This window comes from Cavia porcellus, unplaced genomic scaffold (genome assembly GCF_034190915.1).
Source record: "Cavia porcellus strain 051 isolate PalLab524CR breed Dunkin Hartley unplaced genomic scaffold, mCavPor4.1 scaffold_4, whole genome shotgun sequence".
NCBI lineage: Eukaryota > Metazoa > Chordata > Mammalia > Rodentia > Caviidae > Cavia > Cavia porcellus.
In genome coordinates, this window is record NW_026947487.1 from 106,279,901 (window position 1) to 106,307,568 (window position 27,668).

The 27,668-nt window shown below is 45.5% G+C and overlaps 1 protein-coding gene across 3 annotated transcripts; it reads right to left on the reverse strand.

Moving 5' to 3' along the window:
• Nucleotides 1–2,532: 2,532 nt before the first annotated feature.
• On the reverse strand, nt 2,533–27,400 carry Mlkl (mixed lineage kinase domain like pseudokinase). Of its 3 annotated transcripts, XM_063247663.1 has the most exons (12): nt 27,269–27,400; nt 25,230–25,685; nt 23,376–23,432; nt 21,429–21,612; nt 18,612–18,709; nt 16,626–16,764; nt 11,293–11,374; nt 6,475–6,608; nt 6,044–6,093; nt 5,285–5,425; nt 4,379–4,451; nt 2,533–3,964 (listed from the first exon to the last, which is right to left on the reverse strand). In XM_063247663.1, exons 2-11 carry the CDS (start codon nt 25,681–25,683, stop codon nt 4,402–4,404), a joined length of 1,389 nt encoding a protein of 462 aa, XP_063103733.1. In that variant the 5' UTR covers nt 25,684–25,685; nt 27,269–27,400; the 3' UTR covers nt 2,533–3,964; nt 4,379–4,401. The 3 variants fall into 3 exon arrangements, with proteins under 3 accessions (XP_063103733.1, XP_063103734.1, XP_013010449.3); XM_063247664.1 differs by having other exon boundaries at nt 2,533–4,451; nt 16,626–16,761; XM_013154995.3 differs by having other exon boundaries at nt 2,533–4,451.
• Between the last annotated feature and the right edge of the window lie 268 nt (nt 27,401–27,668).

Sequence of the window (27,668 nt, forward strand, 5' to 3'; positions counted from 1 at the left end):
AGTGGTGGCACACACTTGTAATCCCAGCACTTGGGAGGCTGAAGCAGGAAGACTGCTATGAGTTCCAGGCCAGCCTGAGCTATGTGAGTTCAAGGCCAGCCTGCCTTATGCATCGAGACCCTGTCACAAACAAACAGTGAATTGAAGGATAAACTTGAGACATTCCTAGGTAAATGGATGCACCTTGAGACCATAAAGTGAAATAAATTGGACACATGATAAATACCTCATTTGCTGATGTAAAAGAGTGAATAAGAACCAACATGTATAATAGCTATTGGGAAAGAGGAAGAAAATGTACATATGGAAAGGGAAACCAGGAGGAAGGATGGGGGAAGGCAGGAAGCAAAAAGAAAAAAAAAATGAGAAAAGAAAGAAAAAAATGGAAGTAAAGCTTTTATAAATAAGGAGAGGAAGCCAGCGTGATAGCTCACACTGTAATTTCAGCACTCAGGAAGCTGAGGCAGGAGGATCACTGTACATTTGAGCCCAGCCTGAGCTACAGGCCATCCTAAACTGCATAGTGAAACCCTGTCTGAAAAAGACAAAAATAAAAAAATAAAAATAAAAATAAGGAGGGGAGGAAAGGTTAAAAAGAAAGGAAGGGAATGGGGGGGGGGAGAATTGAGGTATATTATGTATAGGTACAAATTCCCCATGATGAATTCAATCATTATGTGTACCTAAAATGTAATAATCTTTTTTTTTTTTGTCTTTTTGAGACAGGGTTTCACTATGCAGTTCAGGCTGGCCTTGAGCTCACTTTGTTGCCCACGCTAGTCTTGAACTCACAACAATCCTGCTTCAGCCTCCCAAGTACTGGGATTATGGACATGTACCTCCATACCTGGCTCCAATAATCTTAATTAATTAAAAAAGTGTTTTGAAGGGGCTGGGGATTTAGCTCAGTGGCATAAGCACCTGCCTTGCAAGCAGGCAGTTGTGAGTTCGATCCCTGGTACTGATAAAAACGAAAAAGACAAAAAAAAAAAAAAATGTTTCGAAACATTGCCAAATTCCTCTGGTGGGCAAAATTGCCCTACAATGTGAGCTACTTTCTTAGAGTTTGTAAAAACAAAATCTTGCTGGTGTGAGGATACACTCCTATCATCCCAGTACTCAGGAGGCAGGAAGATTGCAGTGAATTTGAAGCCAGCCTGAAGCACACTGTAGATTCTGTCTCAAAACAAAAAACAGCCAGGGGTTTTAGCTCAGTGGCATAGGTGCCCGCCTGGCACGCATAAGGTTGTGAGGCACCAAAAACAAGCAAACGAACAAGTGCCCCCTCAAAAAACCCCTCTACATTCTAGGTTTTAAAAAAAGGAAAGAATAATCCTAGATCCCACTGAGCAGCCAAGACTTTGGGGCTCTGCCAGTTACCCTCTTCCTGCACCCAGAAGGGGACAGTCCTATGGCGTCCATGTGGGAGTCCCCAAGAGTCCTCACCTATGCCATCACGGAAACTGACCAGAGAAGGGGTACTGAGGAGGGGGGACCAGGAGCCTCCCCTCTGTGGGTCTCTGTTCTGTCCTGCCCCTCAACCACACATCAGAGGCCGCCCTGGGGACAGCTCGTCACTCACCTGCACACCCAGGCTCTCCCTCAAGGCTGGGGAGCAGCAGGGAGCTGTGAGTGTGCAGATAGGAAAGGGGGCAGCAGCATTGGCCCCCCGCCCCCGCAAGCCAACCCCAAGCCTTTTAAACTCCCTAATCCTTGGTCTTTAAAGCCCTGGTCACTGCCCTGACAGACTGGAAACTGCCTCAGGGGCACTCACTGACGGACTCAGCAAGGAGCTAGCTCCCCAGAGCAGGTGTCAGCCCCTTCTCAGTATGCCCAGTGTCCCTGACATTGTCACCCGTTTCACAGAAGAGAAAATGGCTCAGCACTCCCATCTGACCCCCAGGATAAGCTTCCACGCCCTCTTCCTTTTCCTCCTCCAGAGGGAGAGCCAGGCCGGTGTTTAGGGTCCACTTTCAGGGCACTGTGATGAGCTTGGGTGATCAATGATTCAGGGACTCTCATAGGCAGGGATGTGCAGGTGTAACGATGCTCGCCTGTAACCCACACCCTCGGGCCCAGCTGGCGGCAAAGTCACATCACCCAGAGGTGTGGACACAGCAGACTGTTCAACATTTTCAAATCAGAGATGTCTAGCTTGTGCCTCTCTGAGCCTTGTGTCCAGGACTCCTTGCTTCAGGTGATTGCATGACATTCAGTAAAGGTAGTCAGACTATTGGAAGACAGGGCAGGAGGATCACAAACTCAGCCCCGCCTGGATAACCTAAGTGTCCTTTGCTGTCTCCTTGGTGGCTGGAACAATGTTAATCATTTTTCTTTGTTTTTTTTTTTTTTTTTTTTTTTGAAATGGGGTCTCCTATGTAGTTCAAACTGGTCTCAAACTTGCTATGTAACGCAGGCTGGCCTCAAATTCATGGTGATCTGACCTGGCCTGCGGGTAAGTCCACGGAGACCCTAGAGGGGGAGTGGGGATGAAGAGGGGACAAGAGACACAAAGGATGGAGACAAGACAAGTCCGATCAAGTCTCCTTTATTCACGGAAGGAGTAACAAATATATAGGGTATTGAGGGGGGGAGATTTGGGTTCTGAGACCTCAGCAGGTAACTTAGCAATACTGGCAGGACTGAGGGTTATAGGTCAATTCAAATTTCCTGGTGCGGGCTGAGTAACATAATTTCTGAATAGATCAAGCAAGCTAGGTAGGCAAGGTGCTGCTTAACTACCAAACTTAACTCCTAGGGAGTTAAGGTAGTACGGCCTGCAAATGTTAAAGTGGTACACCCGTAGCTGTTAAGGTGGTATGGCCTGCAGATATAAGGTGGCAGCCAATTACAGGGCTTCCCACAGCGATCCACCTGCCTCAGCCTCCCAAGTGCTAGGATTATAATGAGTACCACCACACCTGGCAACTGTGGATTGTTTGGGTGAGTTCTGGGGAAAAGCAATATGCAGAGACGGGAGTGGGTGTATTCTGAGCTGGACATGCATCATGAGCAAAGTTATAAACAGTGCAGACAAAAGGGCCCTGTGCTGGAGACATGGGTTTCAGTCTGGCAGCTCCTATGATCACATTTGTTTTTTGAGACAGGTAGTGTAGTTCACACTGGCCCTGAACTCACTGTGTAGCCCAGACTGGCCTTAAACTCACAGTGATCCTCCTGCTTTAACCTTCTGAGCGCTGGGATAACAAGCATACGTCCCCATGCCTGGCATTTTCTTTTCTTTCTTTTTTGTTTTTTGATGCTGGGGATTGAACTCATGACTTCATGCTTGCCAGGCAGGTGCTTAAACCACTGAGCTAAATCCCCAACCCACCTGGCATTTTCTATGTCTCATACATTAAAATAATTTCTAATGAGATACCAACTTTTGAAAACAGAGACAATTAACAGAAAAATCCAATTAGCTAGCTTGTTTCAATAAATGTACAGCTCTGAAACAGTAAGATCCTGTTTCTGCATGATTACAAAACAGCTGAGCAGAAAGGGTGATTTCCTTAAAGCTCATCCTTTCCTTCAAGTCCCCTAGAGGCTCAGCTCCCTGACTCAGCTTTCCTGCTGGGTCCTCTGGGGGTCAGAGGTTGCTGTCCCAGCGGGACAGCACTGGGATCTGGCATGGAAAATCAAGTGGAGTTGGAGATCCAAGGTCATGGGTATCCAAATGGGGAGTTTGTACTCAGTTCAGTGGCAGAAAGCATCGCTGACCTGCATATACTCAGGGACCACTGTTGTATAGAAAACTACCCAAAAGGTTCATGGCTGAATCCAATGATTCATTTATTTCACTCCTGATTCTGTGAGCAAGCAGGGCTGGGCTCTGCTGGAAGGTTCTTCGGTCTCACCAAGGTCAGTGGGGAGGCTGACTGGTCTCATGGAATCTCAGCTGGGACAGGTGTCCCTCCATTTGGCTCTTGTCCTCCAGCTCACTAGTCCAGGTGGCTCATGTCTGGGTAGGGGTCCAAGAGAGGGAGTAGACATTGTAAGGCCTCTTGAAGTCTAGGCTTGGAACTGACATATACCGTCACTTCTTTCACATTAAGTCAAGTCACAATGCCAGCTAAATTCAAGTGGGAGGGCACAGACTTTGATTTTTTTTTTCTTCTGTTTTTGAGACAGGATCTTGCCATATAGTTCAGGCTGTCCTTGAACTCATGACGTAGCCAGCCCAGGTTTGCCTCAAACTCAAGGCAATTCTCCCGCCTCAGGCTTCCAAGTGCTGTGATTACAAGTGGGTACTGCAGGGCCCAACTGACACTCCATTTAATGGGATGATGGCAAAGTCACATTGCCAAGAGGCGTGGACACAGGAAATCATTTATCAAAATGTTCAAGTCAGAGATGTCTAGTTCCTGTTTCTCACCATCTTGTCCAGGACTCCTTGCTTCAGGTTTTCACACACTTCTCAGTAACAGAGGACAGTTTCTGTAGGATTTCTGTGAGGGAGCAGACACAGAGTGAGACACAGGGAGCTGAACACCAGGCTAGAAATACAATACCACTGTGCATGGCATAGTCTCATAGAAACCACATCCCCTGCTCTGTCTGACGCCCAAAACACCATCTGCACTCATGCATTTGAGACAGGAAGTTCCCCTCCAACTTTTTTTTTTTTTTGAGACATTTGGGTGGGATCATTCTTTGTTGTGCAGGGTTGTTATGCATTTTTGAAAGCTGAATAGCAACCTTGCCCTAATTTTATTTTTTCTTGTACTGGGGATTAAACCTGGGGGCTTCGCACTGAACTACATTTTAACTGTTTCGAGACAGAGTCTTGCTAAGTCACTAAGCTGCTCAGGCTGGGCTCAAACTTGCAATCCTTCTGCCTCAGCCTCCCAGAGTACTGGAGTTATAAGTGAACACCATGTGTCAAGCTGATCTCTAGCCTCTTATCCATCAGACACCAGCAACACACTCCCAAATGTCTGCTGGTGGGTGAAATTACCCCTCAATGTGAACTACTTTCTTGGAGCTTGTAAAAACAAAATGTTGCTGGCATGGTGGCACCCACCTGTCATTCCAGCACTTGGAAGGCTGAGACAGGAGGATTGCAGAGAATTTGAAGCCAACCTGAGCTACGTAATGATTTTAATGCTAGCTGGAACAGCAAAACCCTGTCTCAGAAAACCCAAACCCTGCCTGGCAAGTGCAAGGTTCTAAGTTTGATTCCGGATAGCAAAAAACAAAACAACAAAAAATTCCACCAAAACAGATCAAGCAATCAAATAAAAGACATGTCTCGTGCCCCTCATACTTGAAAGAACCTTACCATCCACAGAGGGCCGCACAGAGGGCTCGTAGGCCCGGCACCCATCAATGACCTCCTGTAGCAGGGGAGAACAGTCTCCACCCAGTGGCTCCTGCTGCCGCTTCCCAAACACCAGCTGGTAGATCTCCTTAGAATTATAGCCTGGCATAATAAAAGAAAAGAATTACAGCCCGGCATGGCAATATTAAGATCAGAGACTTTAAACATTGCTCTGGGTTGTAAAAAGAATTAAAATTGTGTTATGTACATGAACCAGCCCCCATAATGGATGCAATCATGGCATCTGTTTTTGCAGTACTGGGGCTTAAACCCAAGGGCCTTCACACTGAGATACCTCCCCAGTCTTTTTAAAATTTTTTATCTTGAGACAAGTTCTTGATAAGTCACTAAGTTGTCCAGACTGGCCTCGAACTTGAGATCCTCCTGCCTCAGCCTCCCAGAGTGCTGGGATGACAGGTGTGTGCCACTAAGCCCAGTTTTGAGTATACATTGTGTACGGAAAACATGTACCTATGAATTACAAACAAGACAAAAGCATTGCTCTGGCAGCCTCGCACACATCCCTCTAGATGCTGAAGGCTGGGGCAGGAAGCAGAACTTCAAGTTCAGAGAAGATGCAGGTGTCCACTGATGCTGCAGACAACCAGGACACTTCCCACATCCGGGTCAAGCGCCTGGGTCAGCACCAGCAGGGATTTCTCATCTGGTGGACGTGGGCCCAGTCCCAATACCAGCAGAATCAACCTGTATGGTCTTTACCTTCAAAAGGGATCTTCCCCGTGGCGATTTCCCAGAGGACGATTCCAAAGCTAAAGAGAAACCAAGAAACTCAACACACACAAACACACAAAAAGAAACTCAATACCATAAGTTCCTTTCCTGTGCCCCTCCAGCCATGTCTGGAAAACTCAATGACTTTTTTGATTACTCCCCAGCGCTGCTCAACAAAATTAAGGTGGTCCTCCGAGGAGGTGTTTTTGTTTAGTTTTTGTTGTTGTTGTTGTCTTTGAGACAGGGCCTTGCTATGTAGTTCAGGCTGGCCTCAAACTCACGGTGCTCCTCCTGCCTCAGCTTCCCAAGTGGTGGGATTCTAGGTGGGCACCACAGTGGCTGGCTCTCAAGGAGGACTTGGACTTGGACTTCCTGTCCTGTTCATCTGAGGTGAGATAAGCATGACAATGTGAACATACCTGTATATTTCAGCTTTAATGTCGTATTTATTAAACGGATTTTCCAGTCTCTGGGGTGATAAGTAGGCTGTTTTGGGCTCCATAATTTCCTGACTGATGGAGGTCTGCGTTTCTCTCAACTCAAATCCTGTGAGCTGGACAGAAAGATGAATTAGAGACAGAAAGAAATGGCAAGACTTGAGTGGAGGGTAGAGACCAGGGGGTGGGTGTGACTCATGATTGTCAGAGAATGGTCTCTTCCCTGATGGACTGATTTCTAATGTCTGGGTGGCTATGATGCTGCCTGACTTCATTTGGCCCACTTATCATAGTGCACTGACCAAGAGACACACAGAGAGATTTCTTCAGTCCGTACCACAGATGTTGGCACTTGTAAACCAGGAGGCTGAGACAGGAGGATTGTAAATTTGAGGGCAGCCTGGGAAATTTAGCAAGTCTCTTTAAAAAACCAGGTGTGATGGTGTACACTTATAATCCCAGCACTTGGGAGGCTGACATAGCTTGGCATTCATGGTCAGCCTGGGATACGTAGTAGGTTCAAGGTGAATCTGAACTACATAGGGAGATCCTGTTTCAAAAAACAAAAACTCTCCCCCCAAAAAACCAAAACAGAAAAAATAAAAAGTAATGGGGATATAACTCAGTGGTAGGGCACTATCCTGGCATGCCTGAGGCCCACAGCGTAATCTCATATATTGGGAAAAATTAAAAAGAAAGAAAGATAGATTTGTCAAATTGGTAGCTGTTGCTAATAATATGGTGTTGGGTACAGGGCCTTTTTTTATTTTTATTTTTTGGTACCGGGGATCGAACTCACAACCTTGCGCTTGCCAGGCAAGTGCTGTGCAGCTGATCTAAATCTCTGGCTCCTGGGTCTTTGTTTTTGAGTCAAGGTCTTGCTACTTGTAGTTCAGGGTGACCTCTAACTACTAGGTAGCTTAGATTTGCATCCCAGTAAAGGCTCGGATTACAGGTATGTCCCACCATGCCTGGCTTTTCCTTTAGATTTTGCAGGCAAGTTGGGAGTGACCATCAACCATGCATGGCTCTGCAGTAATCTTAACAAAGCCAAGCACAACTAATGTGAGCGTATGCTCTCACTCCGCTCTGGGCACAAATGCCACTAACACTGCTGGTGTGCACCAGCTGGCAGCATCAAGCCCAAATATAGGGTCAAGGTCAAGGAACTGGGCGTAGTGTCACACACAGAAAGCTGACACAAGAAGGTGGCTGTGAATCAGAGGCCAGCCAGGGCTACATGGTGAGACCCTGTCTCAAGAAAACAAAACAAAAAGCTAGGCATGGTGGTGCACACTTGTAATCTCAGCACTCAGGAGACTGAGTAGGAAGATCACAGTGAATTTGAGAATAGCCTAGGTTATGTATTGAGTTTAAAGTCAGCCTAAACAAGATGCACCCTTCCTGTGAGCTAGTGGCAACTGTAGATGGGGAGAGCCAGCAGTGACTGTGGAGAAGAGGAGAAGATAGAAGATGCACCCTTCCTGTGAGCCAACCAGTGTGCAGCCAGCAAGACAAGAAGAGCTGAGTGCCCCATCCTGCCCCCAAGCAACCAGGTAACTCACTCAGAGGAACACGGACTGAGCTGACAGCAACTGGGGTGCAAAAATGACTTATTGTTTGATTGATTAAGGCTGGTAGTCTGAGCATCCATTTAGAAGATAAAAATATACAATATAGTAACTACAGGGGATTTTCTCCTGTCTTGTTTTTGAAATCCAATATTGTTTTCACTGTTTTGTTTTGCTCTGTTTTACAGTTTTGTTTTACTCAATGTTTTATTTTGCTTGGTTTTATTTTGTTTTGTATTGTAATCCCAGATATTGTGTACAGTCATCCAAGCATTATAATCCCTTTTGTTGTCTTCCTCACAATCCAAAAGATTATATTTGCAATCTTAATGAGATGTTATTGGAATCCCAGCAGGTTAATTCTCATCTACCACCTCCACTGCAAACCACAGTGTTGAGTAAAGACACCAAGACATTTTCCAAATTTAATGTAGTCAAGGGGTCCTAAATCCAATCCCCGTGAGGATGTGTGGACAAAGGCCCTGATTCTAGGCCTCTCCCAGAATTTATTTTAATCTTTTTGTGTGTGGTGCTGGGGATTGAACTCATGACCTCACTTGCCAGGCAGGCACTTAAGCCACTGAGCTAAATCCCTGGCCCCATCTCCCAGAATTTATTATCTTGTGAAGAAGGGGGTGGCTTGAGGATGAGCGACAGTGAGGATGGTGGGAATTATATAACTTGAGCTAGCTGGCCAGGTAGGGAGAAAAGCATCTCTGTAAAATGCAGAGATAAGGATATGCAGAAGGACCAATTTGTATAATTCAATTAAGGTAGTAACTACATTTTGAGGCTGTTGCTTTGCTTTCTGATTTGTAAACTTTTCTGCCCTGGGGAGTCATAGCCTCTTTACCTTTTTTTTTTTTTTTTTTTTTTTTTTGTGGTACCAAGGATTGAACTCATCACCTTGTGCTTGCCAGGCAGGCTCTTATGCCACTGAGCTAAATCCCTGGCCCTATAGCCTGTTTGAGGCTCATACCCAATTGATATTCCTGGAGCTGATAGCTCTAACATCCTGCTGTGCTTATATATTTTAGAACAAGCACAAACAGGAGACTTTAGAGATTACATATCAGTACCTTGGCTAGCCTTATTTGCAATGCTTAGAGCCAATTAAAGAGGAAAAAAATACTATAGCCAGCTCTATATATATCAGCAGAAAAAAATCAGTCTCGATATATCAAAGTTACAACAATTGTTCTGCATTCAAGGGGAGTCACTAGAGTTGTCTCCCACAGTTTTGTTTGATTTTGTTACGTCTGATGGTATGGGCAGCAGTTTTGAAGATAACAAGAAGCATTATGGTCAGCAGCAATGGTTGATTTCCTATTATCCTATTTTGAAGTCCTCTGTCACTTTCACTGTTTTGTTTTGGTTGGCTTTATTCTGTTTTATTTTGTTTGGTTTTATTCTCTTTAAAATGAAAAAAAAAAGACAAAAGAAAAGGGAACCAGGTATGGTGGCACACAATTGTAATCCCAGCACTCCAGAGGCTAAGGCAGGAGACTCACCACAAGTTTGAGGCCAGCCTCAGCAACATAGTGAGTTCCAGGCCAGCCTGAACTGCACAGTGACACCATCAAAAAAAAAAAAAAGAGGTCTGGGGATATAGCTAAGCAGCATAAGTACCTGCCTGGTAAGTACAGGTCCTGAATTCAATTCCTGGTTGTCAAAAAAAAAAAATGTCATCCAGAAAACAGGGTAAGGCACCCGGGGGCGGGGGGGGGGTCACTCCTCTTTGAATCACTCATTTGCTCCCACGTTCACTGAGCACTGATGTCACCTGACCATGTACACCATGCCATAACCTGAGATGAAAGTTACAGCCGAGCAGGGTGAGGTCCAGCAAGATGGGCAGACACACTGCTTTGGGAGAGCTTGTGTCACTGCTGGCGAGGGACAAGGACATCTGAGAGGCAGAAAGAGCTACCTGGTGGCATGGTGGGCTGTCTTGGACACTGATAAGGCTGGGAGAGAGAAAGCCATATAGGGATGGCAAGTCAAACATTCTTTTAGAATTTTGGAATTATGGACAATGATTTAATAAACCAATGATTTATAAGCACAGGAAGCAAGTCAAGGCAGATTTTCAGGCAACTTTTTCAACTCTGTTCCCCTGAAAACCTGTGTTCCTTAGTAGCACTGGTGCTGGTAAAAAATGACTAGAGTGGCAGGTTGCACTGGAACAGGGGGTTGGTGGGTAAGGAGACTACAAGCAGCTGGTAGGGAGGCTGGCTTTTTTTTTAGACAGGGTCTCACTGTGCAGTTCAGGCTGGACTTGAACTCACTATGTAACTGAGGCTGGCCTCAAACTCATGTAGATGCTCCCACCTTGGCCTCCCAAGTGCTGGGATTGCAAGCATGTACCACCATGCCCAGGCTAGGATGCTATGTCTTTATAGCAACTTTTCATTGTGTTTTATTTTTGTGAGACGGGGTCTCACTATATAGTTCAGATTGGTCAAAAATTTGCAGCGGTCTTCCTGCCTCAGCCTACTGAGTGCTGGGATTTCAGGCCTGTACCTGTACCTGTACACCTGGCTAGCGCTAAAAGGAAAAAGGGAACTGGTGATGCTCGCTCATAATTCCAGTATTCTGGGAGGCTGAAGCATGAAGAATTCAAATTTGAGCCCAGCCTGGGCAACTTACCATGAACCTGTCTCAGAAAAGAGTTGCAGAGCTGGGTTTGGTGGCACATGCCTCTAACTAGCACTGGGCAGGCTGAGGCTGAAGGATCATCAGGAGGAGTTCAAGGCCAGCCTCAGCAAGAGTGAGTTCAAGGGCAACCTGAACTACAAAGCAAGACCCTGCCTCCAGAGAAAATAAAAAACAAAAAAACCCCAAAGACAACTGGGGATAGAGATGTTGTTCAATGTCCAGGCTCTGAGTTCAATCCCTAGTACTATTATTACCACTAACAATAATAATAAATTAAGAAAGGGAACAACCAGACACAGACCTCGCCTTTCTGTGACATTTGTAACCCTCTCCAAACACTGACAGTCCTTACTGGCATCTTGCTGGCGTGGTGCATGCTGTAATTCCAGCACTCAGGTGGCTGGAGCAGGAGATCTCTATGAGTTTGAGGCCAGCCTGGGCTACATAGTGAGACCATCGCAAAAAACCAAAAAAAGAGATAGAGGGGAAAAAAAGCACTGACAGTCCTGAGATCTTGACCCACCCAAAGACCTGGGGCTTGGGGGGCTGGGAGGGTGTAGGGGGGACTCACCTTCACTTCGTAGCTGCGGGTGACCAGGAAGCTGGAGCTGCTAAGGTTCCTGTGGAGGTGTGGGACTCCAGAATGGTGTAACCTGTCACAGCCAAAGGAGGGAGCATTAAGGGCCACTGTGGACAGGTGCTCATCACTACTGGGATGAGGAGGCTGCCCATATCACAGCTCCCAGGACCACACAGCTTGGGCAGAGGTGCGACCTGACATGCAGCAGAGCTGACATGCACTGTGCAGGCAGCTGTGACAGCTTCAGTGGCCTGTGTGCAATCTGGCTCCCACGGGTCACTGTAGATAGGGAATGAAACCAGAGTGGTAGCGCTCAGGAGGCTGAAGCAGGAGGACTGCCTCAAGGGGAAGGCCAGACGGGATTACATAGTGAGACTTTGTATCAAAAAATCTGACAACCGCCGGGCGTGGTGGCTCATGCCTGTAATCCCAGCACTCAGCAGGCTGAGGCAGGAGGATTGTTGCAAGTTGGAGACCAGCCTGGGCTACAAAGTGAGCTCAAAGCCAGCCTGAACTGCATAGTGAAACCCTGTCTTAAAAAGACAAAAAAAAAAAAAAAAAAAAAAATCTGACAACCAAGGTAACAAATTAATAGCTAGTATGATGTCAACTGGGCAAGGTGGTGCACATTGGGAAACACAGTCAGGAGGACTGCCATTGTTACAGGAAAATTGCCAAGCCAAACCAAACCAAACCAAAGGAAGACTCTGCACTGAGGGGATAAGAAGGCAACTTTTAATCTTTTTTTTTTTTTTTGTCTTTTTCCTTTTTATCTGTACCAGGGATCGAACTCACGACTGCCTGCTTGCAAGGCAGGCGCTTATGCTGCTGAGCTAAATCCCCAGCCCACACAACGTTTAATCTTTACACCAGCAGACTGCTGGACGGACGTTCCCACCAGTGGACTGTTGTAGGGTAATCCCTGTAACAGAGTTGAATTAACAAAAGACCTTAGTTCACATAGAATTTAGAAGTGGGAGGTACAAAGCAAGTGACAAAACCATGAGTGGTCCATGCACTGAGTCATAATATTGACAGGCAGACTAGTCTTGAACAGATTTGTTGAAACCAAAGAATTGTTTATCACAATATAGAAACACTCTGGGAACAAGGGGAGAGGACCTTAGAGTAAGCACAGTAAGGGTGGAATAAGGGGGGCTTAGCTCAGTAGGTATATAAATGTGGCAGGCAAGTTTGTGGTCAAGAGTTCAATGCCCAGTACCAAAAACAAACAAACAAACAAACAAACAAACCAGAGTAAGCACAGATAAAGGCATTACCATAATACAGGCACATTCTGGGGAGGGGCCCTTGAATTAGCCCAGGGTGCCTTAAGGTATAGACAATTACCCTGGCTCAGTGCTCAGCAGAGGTCTGCAGCTGGGCTTCAGACACTGCCAAGGTCAATTGAATTAGGCAGAAACAGCTAAATGGAAACTTGGTCACAGACTTCTAATTGATCATGAAATATCTGTAAGTTTGCTATTTTATAAATGTGTTCTTACATTATAATTGTGCCAACAACATAGCAAGACTGCCTCAAAAAAAAAAAAAAAAAAAAAAGCTAGTATGTTATTTCCCAAGGTACCTATTCCTCAGCCTTTTATAGTAGTATGAAGTCTGGTTTACACATGGAGAACCAGGTGTGTGATGCACACCTGTAATCCCAGCATTTAGGAGGCTGAAGTAGGAGGATCACTGCAAATTTGAGCCCAGTTTGGGCTACATAGCGAGTTCAAGGTCAGCCTTGAACTACATAGCAAAACTCTATCCAAAAAAATAATAATAATAATAATAATTATACATAGAGAAAATCCTCTTGTTTTTTTCCAGTCTTCTGTTCTATCAAGGAAAATGTTTGTTTGATTACAGCATCCTTGATACATCCTTGGTAGCCTACTGTCTCTTTTGTACAAAGAGGAAGTAGATCTGAATTACAGACCCGCCAGAAGGCAGCCTCATTTGGCCAGAATCTGTTTACATTCTTTTTTTTCCTTTGTAGTCACTTTGTGGAAAGTGGTACTAGTTTTTGATTTATAGAAGTAACAAAGTTTTTTGTTATTGTTTTGAGGGGATTGAATTCAAATCCTTGCACATTCTAGGCAAGCATCCTCCCAATGAGCTCTTTTTAATTTTAATTTTATTAATTAACTTTGGGGTTTTTTTTGGTACGGGGGATCAAACTCAGGAACTGTGTGCTTACAAGGCAGGTGCTTATGGCACTGAGCTAAATCCCGCCCCCTTTTTTTTGAGTCAGGGTCTCGATATGTAGTTCAGGCTGGACTTGAACTCACCATGGTGCTCAGGTTGATTTTGAATTTATGACAATCCTCTTGCCTCAGCCTCCAGAGTGCTGGGATTACAAGTGTGTACCACCAAGCATGGCTATTGAGACATAGTTTTGCTATGTAATTCAGGCTAGGCTTTAACTTGCTGTAGAGTCAGGCTGGCCTGGAACTTCCTTGGGTTCCCTAGTGCTGCAATCACAGTTATGTGCCACCACACTCACTTGGAGCTCATTAAAATTTTTTTATTTTGAGGTTAGGATCTTGCTAAGTTGCTCAGACTTGCTTTGGTTTTGTGATTTTTATGCCTCAGCCTCTTACATTTATTTATTTAACCTTACTTAGGTGTTAGTAAATATTTATTTATTTATTTATGTATTTATTTTTGTCTTTCGTTTTTATCGGTACCGGGGATCGAACTCACAACTGCCTGCTTGCAAGGCAGGCGCTTATGCCGCTGAGCTAAATCCCCAGCCCCTAACAGAATATCTCACAGAATTAGAGAAAACAAATCCTAAAATTCATTTGGAACCAGAAGAGACCTAGAATAACAAAAGCAATTCTGGGCAATAAAGGCAAGACAGGGGGCAACACATCCCTGATTTGAAATTGTACTATAAAGCTACTATGATAAAACAGGTTGGGTATGATGGCACATTTCGGAGCCTGAGGCAAAGGGATCCCTGTGAGTTCAAAGCCTGCCTGGGCTACAAAGCAAGTCCAAGGCCAGCCTGAACTACATAGTGAGGACCTGTTTCAAATAAATAAATAAACAACAAACAAACAAGCAAACCATCATGGCACTGGCAAAAAAACAAAACAAAACAAAAAAAACCCTGAGGATCAATGGAACAGATTAGAAGATGCAGAAACAATTCCAGACATACTTGTGTCTTAGTTACTTTTCACTCTCACTGTTGAGATAAAATACCCAATGCCCAACATGAAAGAAGGAAAGGTTTATTTCTTACAATTTTGGAGGTTTCAGTCCATACTCAGTTGACTCCAAGGAAGTGTGGCATGGCAGGGCAGCCATTCATGGCAGCTGCAAACAGCAAAGCACCAACTGGCAAAAGCAAGAGACACCTTCTTCCTGCTGTTCCCCCCCCCCCCCCGGGCCGGTGAAACACTCACACCACCAATCCAACCACTGGACAACGAACCAATCACAAATGTTATATTTGGTTGCATTGGTAATTGCATGAGGCTTGGGGGCCACTGACATAAACCATAACACTTAGCTACCTTACCTTTGACAAAGGTGCTAAATACATTCACTGGAAGACAGCCTCTTTAATAAATGGTGCTAGAAAAAAATGGCTTTGTACATGCTGAAGATTAAGATTGGACCCATATCTTTCACCATTCACTAAAAGTTAAATTGAAATGGATTAAAGATCTAAACATTAAAACAGAATCATTAGGCGGCTGGGGATTTAGCTCAGTGGCATAAGCACCTGCCTAACAAGCAGGAGGTCATGAGTTCGATCCCTGGTACTGACAAAAACAAAAACAAAAACACTAGAATCATTAAATCTGTTGGGAGATAGACTAGGTAGCATTCTTAAAGATACTGGGGTAGGCAAAGACTTTATGAACAAAACCCCAATTGCATAGGAACTATCACAGAGCATCAATAATGGAATCTCATTAAAATGCTTTTGCACAGCAAGAGAAACCACCAACAGAGTGAAGAGACAACCCACAACGTGAGAGAGAAAATGTTTGCCAGCTGTACCACAAAGAAAGGATTACTATATAGATAACACACAAAAAAAAACCAGACCCCCCCAAATTGAAAGAACCACTCTAAAAATGGACATCTGAGATGCCTACACTTTTTTTTTTTTAATCGGTATCGGGGATCGAACTCACGACCGCCTGCTCACAAGGCAGGTGCTTATGCCACTGAGCTAAATCCCCAGCCTCTGATGTATACACTTCTTAGATGAAGTACAAACAGCAAACAACCACATGAAAAAAATGTTCTACATCATTGGTTGAGAGAAAAATGTTAAGATTCCATCTCATTTCAGAAGAATGGCTATTACCAATAAATCAACCAATAACAAACATTGGCAGGGCTGTGGGAAAAAAGGAACTCTCTTCCTCCATTGGTGGGAGTGTAGACTGATGCAGCCACTGTGGAAATCAGTGTGAAGATTCCTCAATAAACTAGAACTAAGGTTCCATTTGACCCAGGTATGCTCCTTCTTGATATCTTCCCAAAAGAACTAAAAAGCATCATACTACAGTGATATACACACAGTATACACAGCCATGTTTATAGCAGCACAGTTTGTAGTAGTTAAATCTTGGGAATAGCCCAAATGACCATCTACTGGTGAGTGAAGGGTTTTTTAAGCAGTGGAGTACTACTGTGCCATAAAGAAGGAAATTTATGGGTAAGACATTTCTAGGTAAATGGATGCTCCTTGACACTGTACACTTTAGCGAAATAAATTGGACACAAGTGTAAATACCACATTGTTTCTCTAGCGTGAGAACTCGCAAGTGTAATTAAGGACTAAAATGAGGCCAAGGGGCCAGCTCAGCAGCACAAGCACCTGCCTGGCAAGCACAAGGTCCTGAGTCCAATTCCCAGCACCAAAAACAGAAAAAAAGTAAATATTGGGAAATGGAAAGAAAATGTTCAAATGGAAAGAGGAGGGGGAAAGGGCACAGGAGAGGGGAGGGGCAGGAGACAGGAAAAAAGGAAAAAGTGACAAAAATGAGGAAAGAAGGAAAGATTGGAAGGAAAGCTTTTGTAAATGGGGAATCAAGTCATCATGTATTAGTACGAATTCTCTATGATGATTATATCATTATTTATATCTAAAATGTATCAATAAGATTGGGAGCCTCTGCTCACTGGGTCAAGCCTCCTGTCCTCCTGTCCCAGCGCTGAAATAGGATTGAACACTGACACAGAAGGTGGAGGGGAGACCCTGGGGCTGCCGCCTTTTCTCCCGGTGTCCCCATCGGAAGCTGGGGGCAGGCCACCGTCACCTCTCCCGGGAGCCTGGCACCCCACAGTACCTGTACAAGCCTTGGGCTGCTCCTCGGGCCAGCAGCTCGCGCGAGTCCAGCCGCAGGTTCTTTTCCTCATCCAGCACGTCCCGCAGGCTCCCGCGCTCGCAGTACTCCGTGACCAGGCAGAACCGAGGCGAACTTCCTGCTGCAGAGGGAGCAGCCCCGCTAGAGCTCTGGGCACCGCGGGTGCAGACCTAGCGCTATCTGGCTATTCCCTGTCCTTCACTTGCACCTCACACAGGCTTCCCCGGCCGCCTTGAGCTGGTCCAACACCTTCAGAATTCCCTTCTTTGTAGTTTGTTTGTTTATTTATTTTAAAATTTTTGAGGTTGGTCTTGACCTCACTATGTAGCCCAGGCTGCCCCCTGTTCCTGCCTCAGCCTCAGGAATGCTGGAATTACAGATAGACACCACTACAACCCCCTCAGCATGGCAAGAGTCTACTTGCGTTTGAGTATTTATTTGAGTCATGTTTTCCTCCCTCAACTGTAAGCCCCAAGAAGCCTGGAAACTTGTGCTTCGTTTGCACAGTGCTTACAGGAATGCACAGGTGCAGCAGGAATCCTGGAGGGAAACTCAGACGGGGATCAGGTCTCAGGGAATCATCTTAGACACAAGAACCAATGCACCAAGGTGAGTCGGATACCTCTGCAGTCATCCAGGAGACTAAGTTTTCTCTAGACTGGGATTCTATGCTCTAAAGTCAGATGGCCCAGGCTGCAGAGAAAGTTCCAGAAGGGATAAGACAGGAACTGTTCTGTCCCCTTTCTAGGTAACAGCAGCAAAACATAGACAGAGGACCAAGGATATAGCTCAGCAGCACAGTGCCTGATTGGCAAGTGTGAGGTTAGGAATTCAATCCCTCCCCCTGCCAAAAGGAAAAAAAAAGAAAAGAAAAACATAGACATCAGGAGGTGCCATGGTTTGATGTCTCCCAAAGCCTCATGCAGTCATCGGTGGAGCTTTCTCAGAAAGAATGTGTGACCTGGAACTGATTCATGGTGCAGTGCTAGCACCAAGGGCACTAGGAATCAGGGTGTGAGTGCTACCTGCCCTGAGTAGCCTGGAGAAGGTAAAAGGAGAGAAGGACACTGTCAAGGTGCCCTGCTTGCCTGCTCTTGCTGTATTCTTCGCCTTGCCATGAACTGGATCCTCTGGGATGCCACCCTGCCATGCCACCCTGCCTTGCAGCCAACTATGGATTGAAACCTCTACAAACTGTGAGCTGCGGAAACCCTTCCCCCTTTAATTTTGGTGTCAGGTGTTGTGTCTCAGCAATAAGAAAAATAAGACAGAGAGAAGACTCAGCCACATTAAAAAAATAAAGCTGGGCATGGTGACACGTGACTGTGATCCCAGCACTCAGGAAGCCGAGGATTGCCAGAGTTTGAGGCCAGCCTGGGCTCTGTAGTGAGCCCTGTCTCAAACAAACAAAAATAATAACTAAAACAACCATGAGGCTCTTGATAAAAGGGCAGACAATGGATTTTTCAGATGATCAGGGTAGGTTCCCTGTTTGGGTCAGGCAATTTTATTTTATAGCAACAAATGTGCCCATTATCCAGGCCGGCATCTGAACAAACACCCCCTGGGGTCCCAAGGGACTAGCAGCAGGAGACATGGCCACATTTGTACCCAGCAATTCTTGTTTCAAAATCCTGTTCTCCTGAAAGACTGGAACTTGTATATTGAGATAGAAAATTTTTCACTCTGATAGTAACCACACTGTATAATGAGCATGATGGCACATGCCTGTAATCCCAGTACTTGAGAGGCTGAAGCAAGAGGATTGCTGCTAGTCTGAAGCCAACCTGAGCTATGTAGTGAGTTCAAGGTCAGCCTCAACTAGACAAGATACTGTCTCAAAACAAACAAACAAAAAAACAAAGCAAAAGCTCAAGGTCATGAGTTAGATTCCCATACCAAAAAAGTAAAACACATGAGGTGATCCCCTGCCATTCCAAGCCTGACCAACCCCAGAGGCCCCCTTACCTTTTTCTATAATGCAAATCCCAAATATACGCAGGATGCTGGGGGAGTCAAACTTCCGCATGTTGCTGATCTCTCTGCGGAAATGCGTTCTCACTATACTAGGAGGGAAGAGTAGGGTTAGCATTCAGTACCAGAAGTCCCTGAGAGCGGGGTAACTGGTGTGTACACAGGATGGGGTGAGGTGCCAGCAGGCTCCCTGGTGGGTAAACTTGGCTGTGGTGGCAACAGATGGGGCTCCTCAGTAAAACTTGCAGTGGAGTTAGTCCCCAAGTGTCCATGGAGAGTAGTAGGGCCTGCTAACCTGTTTTTGGTTATTTTGAAAGGCCTGATAGAATACTGATTTATTTTGGTTTTTGAGGCAGGGTGGTGCTAGGTACCGCAGGTTGGTCTTGAACACTTGATCCTCTTGCCTTGGCTTCCCAAGTGCTAGGAACATAGGCATGTGCTACCATGCCTGGCTAAAATTATATTTTATGATCTGTAAGGCTTTATACTAGGCAAACCCACAGGTCATATTTTTGTTGCTGTGTGGTTTAGTGTATGTTCTGATAAACTGAGGTGTCTGTCCTTGATTTGCAAAAAAAATTGAGGTTTTGTTGAGAGAAGGTCTCACTATGTAGTTCAGGCTGGCCTTGAACTCACTATGAGCCTATGCTGACCTTGAACTAATAGTGACCCTTCTGCGTCAGTCTCCTGAACGCTAGGATTACAAGCATGGGCCACCATGCTTAGTAGTATTATTTATTAAGAGAAAATTTTGTTATTATAATCTTTGAGTTTTTTAAAAAAACATTTTTTGAGGCAGGGTCTTGCTATGTAGTTCAGGTTGGCCTTGGTCTCTGAACTCATTGTGTAGCAGAGACTGGCCATGAACTCATAATGATCCTAGTGCATCAGACTCCCAAGTGATTAAGAGAAATTACTCGAGGGAAAGTCTTTCAAGAAGATGGCCTTGGGCTGGTTGTTTAGCTCAGTGGTATAAGTGCCTACCTGGTCTTGAGTTCGATCCCCATACCAAAAAAAAAAAAAAGAAGAAGAAGAAGAAGAAGAAGAAGGAGAGGAGGAGGAGGAGGAGGAGGAGGAGAAGGAAGAAGAGGAGGAGGAGGAGGAGAAGGAGGAGGAGAAGGAGGAGGAGGAAGATGAGCTCTAGAAATGTGGGCAATTACACTAGAGAACAGTCTCTGGAACCACCAGCTCAAACCAACTTTCTCCAGCACACTGAGTGTGGTACTCAAAGAGAAAAGACACAGCCATCTGATCTTTGAGAAAGGGGCCAAAAACACACAGTGGAAGAAAGATAAATGGTGCTGGGAGCACTGGTTATCCACATGCAGAAGCATGACTCTAGAATCATATCTCTCATCATGGACTAAATTCAAATCAAAATGGGTCAAAGATTTAGATATAAAATTAGAACCCCTGAACCTGCTGGAAGATAAAATAAGTAAAACTCTTGTAGGCAAAGACTTTCTAGACAGAACCCCAGTGGCACAAGAATCAACAAATGGGATCATCTCAAATAAGAAGGCTTTTCCACAGCAAAGAAAAGAAACAACAGAGTTAAGAGGCAACCTATAGAATGGGAAAATTTTGCCAGCTGCTCTTCAGAGGACTAGTATCTAGAATATAAAAAGAACTCAACAAAAGTAGAACCCTCTCAAATAAAAGACCAAATCAAAAAATGGGTAGTTGAAATAATAGTCAATTCTCAAAATAAGAATCACAAATGGCCAATAAATACATTTTTAAAATGGTCAAACTTGCTGGCCATTAGACAAATGCAAATGACAACATTCAGACACCATTCTGCTCCAGAAAGAATAGCAACCATCAAGAACTCGAAAGCAAAAAGTGCTGGCGAGGTTGTGAAGGAAAAGTTACCCTTCTACACTGTTGGTAGGAGTGTAAACTAGGAAGTGCAAATGACTCAGACATGAAATGTATGAGTACCACTTCTGCAAGATGAATGTAACTACATGTGGCAAACATAAATTAATTTAAAAGAGAGACAACAGGCCCTTGCCCGAGATCTGTCAGAGAATCAAGGCAGGTCCAAAGCCTCTGATGATCAATTGTATTTCATGGAAGTTAAATTAAGAAAACAATCTCAGGCCAGGTTTAGTGGCACACACTTGTTGTCTCAGCACTCTGGAGGATGCCATGAGTTTGTAGCCACCCTGGGCCATAGTGTGAGTTCCAGGGCAGCCTGAACTATAAAGTAAGACCCTGTCTCAAACAAACAAACAAACAAACAAACAAACACGGAGAAAACACACACAAATAAAGCACTAGAACAATTTTCTGTGGAAGGGATAGGGAACTGAGACACAGGATTGGAAGAGAACACTTTTTTTTGCCTTTTTGAGACAGGGTCTTGCTATGCTTCAGGCTGGCCTTCAGCTCACTTTGCAGCCCAGGCTGGTCTCAAACTTGCAAGGATCCTCCTGTCTCAACCTCCCAAATGCTGGGATTATAGGCATGTATAGGTTTGGAAGAGAACACATTTTAAAAAGTTCATAAACCCACAAATAAAACAGGGATAGTCTAGAATCGAGGTACCAAGACAGTTGTTTAGGTTCAACCTCTGTTTACCTTCTTTTTTAAAGTTTTATTTTATTTTATTTTGGTACCAGAGATCGAACTCACAATCTTGCCCTGAGCTAAATCTCCAGCCTCCTCTCTGCTTATTAATAGTGGAAGACAAATCATTTAACCCTTTGGGGCCTGGTTTCCTCATCTAAAAATGGAGACAACACCTTCCTTGGGAGTCCCAAAGAGTAAGGTATTGCTACAAGGAGAATCACACAAAGTGCTTACCCAGTGCTTTTGGCCTGAGTCTTAATGAACACTTTGATGGCCACCGGAGACCTGTAATACTCTCCCTCGTAAAGTTCGCTGAATTCACTCTGCTTCCTCAGTTTCCACGGGGATCCTGATAGCTCCTCCTCTTTAATTTCCTGGATTTTCTCCTGGGCTGTCTCCTTCATGGCTCTTGGTAGGTCTGATCTCAGCCAGGAATAGAAGGAAATACAGAATCAATGAGCTACATCGGCAGAAGGCTGAGCTCTGGCTGAGTGTGCCTGAGGCCCCTGGTTAAATTTCCAGCACTACAAAAACAGAAACCAAACAAAACGGAACAGAAGCCTTCCCACAAAAGTGTGTCAGAGAGCTGAGGAAGATGTCAGGAGAAATGGCATCCTTGGGAATGAGTGGAATGGCAGCCAATGAGCCAGAGCTGGAAGGGGACACTTTCAAATGGAGTCAACCCAAGGTAGCAGTTCCTTTGTTTCTAAATGGCCTGCAGAGAAAGAGCTGGAGAGTTCACACTTCTTGCTCTTCTCCTCCCATCCTGCTTATTTTTCCAGCCTTAGTAGTAGTAGTTGTTGTTCCTCTCCCTCTCCCTCTCCCCTCCCCTCCCCTCCCCTCCCCCCCTCCCCTTCATCCTCTTTTTTTTTTTTTTTTTGGTTTGGTACTGAGGATTGAACTCATGACCTCACGCTTGGCAGGCAGGTGCTTATGCTGCTGAACTAAATCCCCAGCCCCTTTTTTTTTTTTTTTTTTGAGACAGGGTCTCTCTATGCAGTTCAGGCTGGCCTTGAACCCTAACCCTAACCCTAACCCCTCCTGAGTACTGTGATTACAGGCATGAGCCACCACACCGGCTCTAGTTTCTTGTTCTTCTAGAGACAAGGTCTCACTGAGTAATTCAGGCTGGCCTTGAATTTAGTGATCTTCCTGCCTCCGCCTCCTCGGTGCTAGGATTACAGGCAGACACTACCACACCTGACCAGCATTAATTTGTATCTTTTCATCTCGAAGTTTCTCCTCTCCAGAGCAAGCTCACTAAGTGTCCTGGTTCCCCTTCTGCTTCTTCTTCCCACCTGCACCCCAGCCCCGTGTTCCCTGAACTCTCTGCATCTTAGCACCCTTTTTTTTTTTTTTTGCCCAGCTTCCTGTAGTATGAGAAGAGTCCCACAGCTTCACTGAATGGAGAGCACTTTAAAATTGGATTTGAATTAATTTCTGGACCATCTAGTAAGAGTAGAAGCTTTGACGCTGATGGGAATGGGCGCTGAAGGTCCATGTGTCCCAGGCCAGCTCTCCAGAGTGCTCTAGGAGGTGGTGGGCCCTTTAAGAGGCGGGGCTTAGCGGGAGGCTTTGAAGTCTTGCAGGACATGCCCCAAGGGATTGTGGGACTCCCCGCCATTTTCTTCCCTTCGCTTCCTGTGCCTCAGCAGAGCAGTAATATTTGGTCCCAAGTGCCTACCAGGACTTGCTGTTTCATCACAGTCCCCAAAGCAGTTGAGCCAAATGATCACGGAGTAAAATTTATAAAGCCACGAGCCTGAAAAGCCCTCGATTCTTAAATCAGTTATCTCCGCTATTCTGGTGACCGGAAGCCACCTCACGTGGATGCTATTGATACGGAAGTTTCTCGCACTTTGGATCTGTGCCTGGAGATCTCTTGCTGGACAAGAAGCTCCTTTACTTATTGTTTTGTGATTTTGAGAATAGGGTCACGCTGTGTAGTTCAGGCTGGCCTTGAGCTCACTCTGTAGCCCAGGCTGGCTTAGAAATCACGACGGCGCTGCTTCAGCCTCCCGAGTGCCGGGGTTACCAGAAGAAGCACTTTTAAGTGCCACTTCTTGGACCTGGGCCTGCTATGAGTGCACCTCAGACCTGTGGCAGCTTCCAGAAAATGCGGTAGGCCAGAGGTGGGAGTAGCCAGAGCTGAGGGCTGCAGGCTGCAGCAAGGCTACTTACCCTTCAAGGTGTCCTTGATTTCTTCTATGCCCTTCAGTATAGCTTCCGTGTTTTTATCTGCAGGAAGAAAAAAATAGACAAGTACTCAAAAAATAGAAGTGGTAATTAAAATCACACACTAGGCAAAACGGAAATCACCGCGACGCCAGTTTTTACCTCTCAGTCTTTGTCAGAAACTCAAAGCAGAGCTGTGTGAATTGCTTTGGCCAAGAAACAAAGTGAAAGATGTGGGTCATCTCCGAGCAAAAGAAGGACATTGATTCTGTTTAAGGTATAACCTGGCTGCTTTGGCTTTTTTTGAGTTTGCTTTGGACCTGAGGGGTCGATCCAGGCCTCTCTAATGAGCTACACCCCTTTCTCTTTTATTTATTTTTTTATTTTGAGACAGGATCTCACTACTTAGATAAATTGTTCGGGCTGGGCTTCAATTTACCATTCTCCTGCCTCAGCCTCCTAGAACACTGGGATTTGGGGCATGCACCACACCACACCCAGCTTTCTTCTCACCTTAATTTGGTTCCACTCTCTCTTGCCTACTACAGCAAAGGTGCCAAGCCTTCTGGGTCTTCTTTACAAGTGCCATATTTATTTCTACCTGCCATATGTTTTGCCACCTCAGGGCCTTTGCACTTGATATTTCCCCTATACTGCTCTTCCTCCTCATCTGTGTATGGCTGGCTCCCTCTCTTGATTCAGGAAACCCATTTAGATATCCTAACACCAGACTACTCTTTTCTGTATCACTGTCATGTTGCATCTCATCACCCTACTTAAAGGTTTTCATTGTCTATAGATAAAAATTCTGTGAAAGGAGAGGTTTCTTGCCTTCTGGTTTTCTGAAACAGTATCACTAGGTAGTCCAGGTATAGCCTCAAATTTTCAGCAATCCTCCTGCCTTGGCCTCCTAAGTGTTGGGTTTATAGGCATGCAGCATCCTGCTTGGTGAGAGGAGAGATTTCTATTTTGCTCTGTGCTGTACATTTAGAATGGTGCTGGACACACTACTCAATTTGTGTTTGCCTAGTAGTAGGTCACTTAATTTACATCTTAACAGATGGCAGTTTACGTGTTAACAGAGTCTTGGAGAAGCTAAACCTGAAAGCAGTGAGTTTCTACAATTCACAGTAGCACATCAAAGAGAGAATGAGTGTCAGGCCTGGTGGTATACAGCTGTAATCCTAGCACTCTAAAATGCTGAGGCAGGAAGATCATAAGTTCGAGTCCAGCCTGGGCAAGTTGGTGATTTAGCAAGAACCTGTCTCAAAAGAGTAAAAAGGATTTAGAATGCGGCTTAATGGATTCAATTTCCAGTCCCAGAGCAAGGGTAGGAGACCTAAAGAAAGCTATCTGCATCATTTCTCATCCACATTGGCTTTCCTGCATTTCACCAGTGCGCACCGTGTCTGGCTTCAAGAGTGTTAAGATTTCTGAGCCACATTCTACACAGCTGTAATTCCAGCACTCAAGCTGAGGCAAAAAGATCATTATGAGTTCAGGGCCGGCCGAGACCACAAAGTGAGTTCAACACCGGACTGTACGACATAGGAAAACCCTGTCTTAAAAAGACAAAAAAACAAAAACAAACAAACAAAAAAACGGGCCAGGGATATAGCTCCGCAGTGTGGCACCTGCCTGGTAAGCATGAAATCCTGAGTTTAGTTTCTGGTTAAAAAAAAAAAAAGACAATAAAACAAACAACAAAGGCAAGAAAACAACAACAACAAAAACTCAGAACAAAACAAAGTACCACAGTTACTCCTTCTGCTCCTTTGGGAAATCAAAGTGAGACTAAAAGACTAAAATGTGTCCCTATCATTGCATCCCCACCCATCAGAAATAAAACCCCTAACTCACCCTTTCTCAGGCTTGGCAGTTGTCTGTCTTGCTCTGCATCAAGCTTATCTTCCTGTGCCCAGAATTCCCTTTTACTGATTCTTGAAATGCTCAAGTGTTGAGCAATCTGAAGGTTCATCATGAACACCTCCCAGACATCTGCCAGCTTCCCGTTGACTTCCTCAAAGAGTATCTTGTTGTTACTTGCCATTAGAAACTTCTTGATTTTGCAATCAGTGTTGAACTTTTCTATCATTTCCTTAGCTTTCTTCAGGGCATTTTCAAAATTGTCTAGGGCAGCAGTTATCTGAGGGGGCAGGGTCTCCATCCGGTCTCGTTGGAGCCACTGCACAGCCTCAAGGAGACTGCTCACACGTTCCCGTAGACGCCGGCTCTGACGCTGGCAGTATTTCATCTCATTACTCTGCTTCAGGATTTGCTGGCCTAAGGAGAAGATCTTACCCAATTGATCCATATCTGGAAGGAGCAGATGGAATTTGTTGAAATTTACAATCTTATGAATTTTTATTCATTTTTTACTCTTCTCCAATCCAAACCCTACTCCCTATCCACTAATATTCCCCCAATGGTTTTTAGAAATAGCTCTCATCTGAAACCTTGCAGAAATACCTACAAAACTCAGTACAGGACAAAGGCAGAAAACATTACACAGGCCTCAAAGGCAACACCAGTTCAGTTTCTCTAATGGATAGGAGCTGGAATTCATGGTGCTCAATTCTTTGTGACTCTGCTTCCGAACCCAGTGGTACTCTGGGACCTCAATGGCTTTGGTCTCCTCCCACTTCTCCAATTCCTCATTTGACCATCCTATATCCCTCAAAAGCAACGGGGTCTCTACCCACTCACACAACCTTGAGGGCCAACAGTCTCTGACGAAGTCAGAAGCTACAGCAATCCATGGAGCATGGGGTGAGTGTCCCCCCAGGACCCCCCTGAGCTTAGCCTCTCCCTGGAAAGCCCTTGACCTTCAGTCCTGTCAGAGGCCTTCAAAGACAGGCTCAGCTACTGAGGATGCCTCCACCCCAAATCTGAGTTTTTATATATTTTAATCATTCAACTTGATGTTGGGTTTTAATTCTCTAATTATTGTTATTTTTTAGGACCGGTTGTAGTGGATTGCTACTGAAAGGTATCCCAGGAGATACAGAGCTCTTGGTAAAATGCAATCACACCTTAGGGTTAATATTAAGCTTCCTTTAGGCATACCATAATTACGGTGACTAGTTGATTGTCTGAAGTCTATGGAAGAAATAGTTTTATGCAAAATTAAAAAATATACCAGTCTGGTCAGGAAGCTAGGGGGTTTTCAATGCCATTGGGAGCCAGAAAGTTGAGAGAACCAGCAGGTAGGTAAATTGTGTACACTGGTCATGCCCATGTGAGCAAGCCCAGGCTGTCTTAGTGAGGTGAATGGACTGATCAGACCATATTAAAAAATAAAAAGGGCTGGGGATGTAGCTCAGTGACCAAGTGCCCTGCAGTGGAAAAAGGAGAAGGGAAGGAGGGGACTGAGAAGAAGTGAAGAGAAGGGGGAGGGAGAGCAGGAGGGGTGAGGAGGAGGGGAAGGCGAGGCTGCGCCCCGCTCTAGACGGCATCCCTACCTCGGCCCGCCCCAGCCTCCGGCTCCTCCTCGGGTCAGAGCTTGGAAATGAACTTCCCTCTCTACCCGGCTAGCACCGCCCAGGACCTGCTGGTGCCCTCACCCTCGCTCCCACCGCGGCTTCTCTGCCTCCTGAGGACGCCCCCCTGAGGTCGCAAGAGGCTGCTGGGACAGACAGTTCTTTCCTGATGTGAGCCTGCCACTCGCCACAGACGCACCCACAGAGCAAGCATCTTCCCTCCAGTTAGCCAGTGCGCCCTCCTGCCCTGGAGGCCACCACCGAGCCTGGGGCTCAGGCAAGGCTCCTGCTGCCAACCTCCGGACTAGTGGTGCCCAGGCTCCCTAAACAGCCTTCTTCCTCCAGTTACGCACCCCCGACCCTTTGTGCAGCCTCCCGGCCTTCCTTGACTCCTCTGAGGGCCAGTCCTGGAGCACTCACCTGGCTAAGCTCTCTACACGCGCCAGGTATTGGGTAAAAAAACAGGTCTGAGGGAGTGCTGGTGACCAGGACTCAGTGGGACAGCCAGGAGGTGGGGAAAAACTGTGGAGGCCAGAGTAGGAGGTGCTTCTGGCAGCCTTGGAGTGCTGGGTAATGTAGGTGGGGCAGGCAAGTTGGGGGAACAGGAGGAAATCACTTCCTGCAGGACTTTGTCCCAGTGAGTCACATTTTGTTAGGCAGTAGTGGATACAGCCACATAGTCATGTTCGCTTCAGCGGGTCCTCTTCCCCTAAAAGGATGGGAACAGAGTCCGTGGCTGGGAAACAGGTGTGGGCTGTCTCGGGTGTTGGTTGCTTTCTTTGCCCCTGAAATTGCTCCCCATCAAGATTGCTTCCTTCTT